Genomic DNA, 5106 nt, shown 5'->3' with positions numbered 1-5106 from the left:
GAATTTCTTTCTTTCAGGATATGAATACTGAGTATGTCGACTTCACAGTCGGACCATTTTATTGGTAAACCAAACGTTTTTTTTTGCGATCTTTTTGCGATTTTGAAATTCGGTTTTAATCCAGAGTCAGTGGTAGTGAGTGCGTGGATAGTCATGTGAGTTTGCAGATCGTCCAGTTAGCCATTTGACTTTTCAGTAGTCCTATGGCTTGGGTACAGAAGCTGTCTCGGAGCCTGTTGGAGCTTGATGCTCGGATACCACTTGCCGGACGTTAACAGAGAGAATTCTGGAAATGTTCCGAGCCATCCTCTGACACCGCGTGCTATAGAGTTCGTGGGTGGCAGGAAGATCGCCCCAGTGATATACTGAGTCGTTCGCACCACCCTCTGCAGAGCTTTGCATTCGAGGGCGGTGCAGTTTCCGTACCAGACGTTGATGTAGCCATTCGATATACTCTCGATGGTGCAACTTTAGAACCTCTTGAGGATCTGAGGGTCCATGCAACATCTATTGAGCCTCATGGAGAAGAAGAGGTGGTAATACATTCCTCATGAACCAGAGGTGGGGTGAAGCGTTCCCCTTCAATACAGTTCTGTGATAAGTGCCTCCCGCCTATAGGGGCGCTGCAACTTTGAGGAGAGTCAACTCTTTGCTTGCGCACGCGGAAAGCAGGAAGCGCGCCATTGAAGAACCACAACGTGAATATTTCGAGTTTTTTGTCTTCCTTCGAGTGAAACGTTTTGACAATTGTTTTTAGGACAACAAAGCGTAAACCCACAAAGCTTAAACCCATAACGAGGATGGCGTACAGAGGACAAGGACAGAAAGTCCAGAAGGTTATGGTGCAGCCAATTGTATCCTTTCTTGATGAAAAACTTAGTACAATATTTTGCCCTAGGCTGCGTTTCATTCATTGTTAGCTACCTACTATTAGTGGTAGTTAGCTACCTACAATTACTTTTCTGCAGCTAAACATTGGTTTGATTAACGTTAATGGCATATTTCTAAAAGCGGTTAGCTTGTCCAGGAACACAAATAGTGTAACCCATGATGCGTGCTCTATTATGTTACGTTAGCTAGCTAACAGTAACTCCAGAAAACATGTGCAGTCAAATCAGACAGTTTGCTAACTAAATGTTTGACACAGTTCCTTGACCCTATGTCCACCAGAACCTTATTTTCAGGTATCTACAGAACGTAAGTTTCATCCTTTCATATTTTCTGCATTTGTCAGATGATCTGATGGTCGTGGTTCTTGCGAGTTGCAAATGTGGTAGACTTCATGGTTTTATAATACATTACAATCATTAGCAATCTCCTCAAATATAATCACAGCCTCTCTCCCTCTTCTCCCTGCAGCGCTCTCGTATCCAAGTGTGGCTGTATGAACAGGTGAACATGCGGATAGAAGGCTGCATCATCGTAAGTGATCATCCTTTGATATTTCCTCCTTTATTCTCTGAGCCAAAGCACCTGAAACTACACCAGGGCTGCTGACACCTAGCAAGATGTGTAGTTGAAAGCAACAAACCTCTCTCTCTCTCAGGGCTTTGATGAATACATGAACCTGGTTCTGGATGATGCTGAGGAGGTTCACATGAAGACCAAGAACAGGAAGCCCTTGGGTAAGTCGGCGTGTGCGCGCACATGGTTGTAATGCCGCATTCATAACAAGTGGGAAACTTGGAAAAATACTACTTGTAAGCTGGGAACAAGTTGTGTGTTTTGAAAACAAATGATTGTTTTCAAAAACCATATTAATAAATGTTTTGTTGCCTCCTGAGTGGCTCAGCGGTCTAAGGCTACAGTGCTAGAGGGGTCACTACAGACCTGGATTCAATCCCAGGCTCTATCACAGCCGGTCGTGATTGGGAGTCCCATAGAGCGGCGCACAATTGGACCAGTGTTGTCCGGGTTAGGGGAGGGTTTGGCCAGGGTATGCCATCATTATAAATAAGAATTTGTTCTTAACTGACTTGCCTAGTTAAATAAAATGTAGATGCTGAAAATGCTGTTATTGAGTTCATTGCCGTATGCCTCGATCATACCTACAGCGTCATTACGCAAAATGGTACACTACATCATCGGGATATGCGTGCAACAAAAGTTCAATATTCACCTAATGCTACCATTTCTGTCAAGCTGTCTACGCATACAGTTTGATGCATACATTTGATAAATCCAACGTATGCACCACACAACGCACTGCAACTGCCTCTGCAATGTTGCAAGGCCAACGCAGCATTCCTTTGGAAATGAATGTACTTCTGGTGTACCAAAATGCAGTAATGCTGTTGGTGGAATCGAGGCGCTAGTCTGTGAAGTCAGAGTAAAGCATGTGGGAGAAGTCGGAGCTCAGCGACTATAGGCGAGTGCCCCACTAGTTATTACTGGTTTGAGGGACGTTCAAGTTGATTTTTCCAAACGGGTTGTTTCTGGGCCCAGTTTCCCAATATAATTTAGGCCTATTGTTTTTTGTTCTACCTTGTTATTTTTTTAATTTTCATTGTTAATTATTACGGCATTGTTGGGTTTAGAGCTTGCAACAAAAGCATTTCACTGTACTTTTGCATGTGACTGAAAAACATACGTTTCAATTATGTACCTTTCCTTACAAAGGCCAAATATGTAACATGCGTTTCCCAAAACACCACAGTCGGTAAGTGCTTTGTTGGAGCGTGTGTCAATACTTATAGGATTAAATGAAAGGCAGTGCTGCCCTCGGATCAGTGTTCCCAATTCAAATCTTACCTTAACATTATAATTATTTCAAAATACTGATGATGGATCAGCTCCTAGAGCAGTATTTTCACCTACAGCTGCAAATAGAGGCGGCTTATTCTAATGCTTGCCCGATTAAAAATGTACTAAATTACTCATTTGTCACATGATTGCGCACGTTAGTCCTCACATCATGAAATATATTGAGACAAATTACAGACCGTAGCCTAAAAGTAGAAAAATGTAACATTGTATTTCATTATGATTGAAATGGGCCTATAGCCTGCTGTATTTATATTTTAGGCATTAGATTTAGATAATTTTCAAATGCACGTTTAATAACTATAGTTTGGTGAATTTGGTCTCTTGATGCTTCTGGGAACCGGACCCTGGACATTTTTCCGACTTGGAACAAGCTAGGTGGCATAAGATCAGCTACTAAAACGCTGGCCGACCCGCCTTAAGAAAAGTGATGCAGACAAAACAAGCAAATGCCTCTTCTGAGGGGAATTTCAATATCATTGCCCAGAGCCAATCAAATGCAGGTGTTTAACAGACAGCACTGCCATTAAAATGCATTATTCAATATTGAAGTCAACGAGATAAGATTAGGAAGGATAGCCCTTAAGACTAGTCTGTGACCAACTCATGGTAAGCAGCCCTGTCCTGCACGTTGGACTAATAGCATGCCGTTGTTGACACTCCATACTAGATAGGCGATGCTTGTCTTATAGGGCCTATTAATGCCATCGGATTGACAAAAACCACAAGTTGAGTAAGGACTTAATAAAAAAGCTGAATATATATATATATATATATATATATTTTAACACCTTTCTCTAGTTACTTCTCATATGTTGTTGATGATCATACAACTTTCCTTTGTTGGCAGTCTGAGCAAGTGTGTCCTATCAACCAGTCTGGTCATCATGACTGTTGGCTGAAGTGTCACTTACTGTAGGCTTATCACCTGTCTCTCCATCTATCCTCACTTCTCTCAATTCCTCCCTGTATCTCTCCATCCATCTCTCAGGGAGGATCATGCTGAAAGGAGATAACATCACCCTGCTACAGAGTGTAGCCACCTAATGCAACAGGACCAAGTCCATCCATCTACATTATCTAGGATATTTCTTTCCCCTTTTTGGTATTTTTTTTTTTTTACATTTGATTTTTTGCTAACAATATTGAAGCTCAATGGTGTTCGTGTTACATGAATAATGTAATTGTTTATTTTTGCCAACTATTCCTCTGTAATAAATGTTTTGTTATCTGAAATATCTACTCAACCAATTACTCTTTAGTTTCTCAGTGAGAACATAGTTACCTGTAACTTTTTTTTAAATTGTAAAAAAAATATTGAAATAAGTTCAGCTGTTGTGTTGCATGGGCTACTGATTGAGATATGCTTCTAGATGTATTTTCTTCTTCCGCAATATTGACTTTCATAGCCACATACACTGAGTGTAGAAAACATTAGGAACACCTGCTCTTTCCATGATTTAGATTTACCAGAGGAATCCAGGTGAAAGCTGTGATCACTTATTAATGTCACTTGTTAAATCCACTTCAATCAGTGTAGATGAAGGGGAGGAGACGGGTTGAATAATTATTTTTAAGCCTTGAGACATGGTGTGGGAATGTGAGCCGTTCAGAGGTTGAATGAGCAAGTGTCAACTGCAATGCTGCTGTGTTTTTTCATGTCACACAGTTTCCTGTGTGTATCAAGAATGGTCCACCACCCAAAGGACATCCAGCCAAGTTGACAACTGTGAGAGGCATTGGAGTCAACATGGGTCAGCATCTCTGGAATGCTTTCAACACCTTATAGAGTCCATGCCCTGACGAATGAAGACTTTTCTCAGGGCAAAAGGGGGTACAACTCAATATTAGGAGTGTTCCTAATGTTTTGTACACTCTGTATTTCTGGACTGTGACAATACATCGATGGTCCACCAGGAGGTGATATGCCCATACAGTATTTCAATGAAGCTCGCATAAATGTATGGATACATTTTTCAACAGGAATGCAATACTTTTTCTCATTTCATTTTGAGAATCCAGGAAATGTTGCTTGCATTATGTCAATCATCATTACCATGCATCTTACCGTAAATGGCCAAAGTATTCCCATATGGTTTTAATAGACTATTATATAAAGCACGACCTGGCCATTTCACTGTTGTGTACAATATACCTGTAACACATGATCTTGAGTAGGTCAGGAAGGCCAGCCTTAAAGGAAAAATCCATCCAAAACCACTCATTCCTTTAATTGACAGTGTTAAATAGCACATATGAGAACAATATTATTTATAAATATTATTCGCCTAAACAAACGACTATCAATTTAGGAGTACAATTTCACCATGTTCAACCTGCAGA

The 5106-nt window shown here is 40.8% G+C and overlaps 1 protein-coding gene across 1 annotated transcript; it reads left to right on the top strand.

Annotated features, from left to right (window-relative positions):
• The first annotated feature begins 652 nt into the window (after positions 1-652).
• snrpe (small nuclear ribonucleoprotein polypeptide E) lies at positions 653-3999 on the top strand. The gene is made up of 5 exons (XM_064968555.1): positions 653-854; positions 1171-1197; positions 1360-1422; positions 1547-1625; positions 3755-3999. The coding sequence occupies exons 1-5, from the start codon at positions 801-803 to the stop codon at positions 3808-3810; spliced, it is 279 nt and encodes a 92-aa protein (XP_064824627.1). The 5' UTR covers positions 653-800; the 3' UTR covers positions 3811-3999.
• Positions 4000-5106: the final 1107 nt, after the last annotated feature.

The sequence above is a fragment of the Oncorhynchus masou genome, chromosome 6, assembly GCF_036934945.1.
Source record: "Oncorhynchus masou masou isolate Uvic2021 chromosome 6, UVic_Omas_1.1, whole genome shotgun sequence".
NCBI lineage: Eukaryota > Metazoa > Chordata > Actinopteri > Salmoniformes > Salmonidae > Oncorhynchus > Oncorhynchus masou.
Note: the sequence above shows the minus strand (reverse complement) of the source record. Positions and strands in the feature narration are given on the sequence as shown.

Excerpts from the sequence above, each read along its gene's own strand:
- snrpe (XM_064968555.1), top strand. The coding sequence starts at position 801 with ATGGCGTACAGAGGACAAGGACAGAAAGTCCAGAAGGTTATGGTGCAG. Across the intron at positions 855-1,170 it reads AGGTTATGGTGCAGCCAATT|AACCTTATTTTCAGGTATCT; the intron begins GTATCCTTTCTT and ends TATGTCCACCAG. Across the intron at positions 1,198-1,359 it reads TTTTCAGGTATCTACAGAAC|CGCTCTCGTATCCAAGTGTG; the intron begins GTAAGTTTCATC and ends TTCTCCCTGCAG.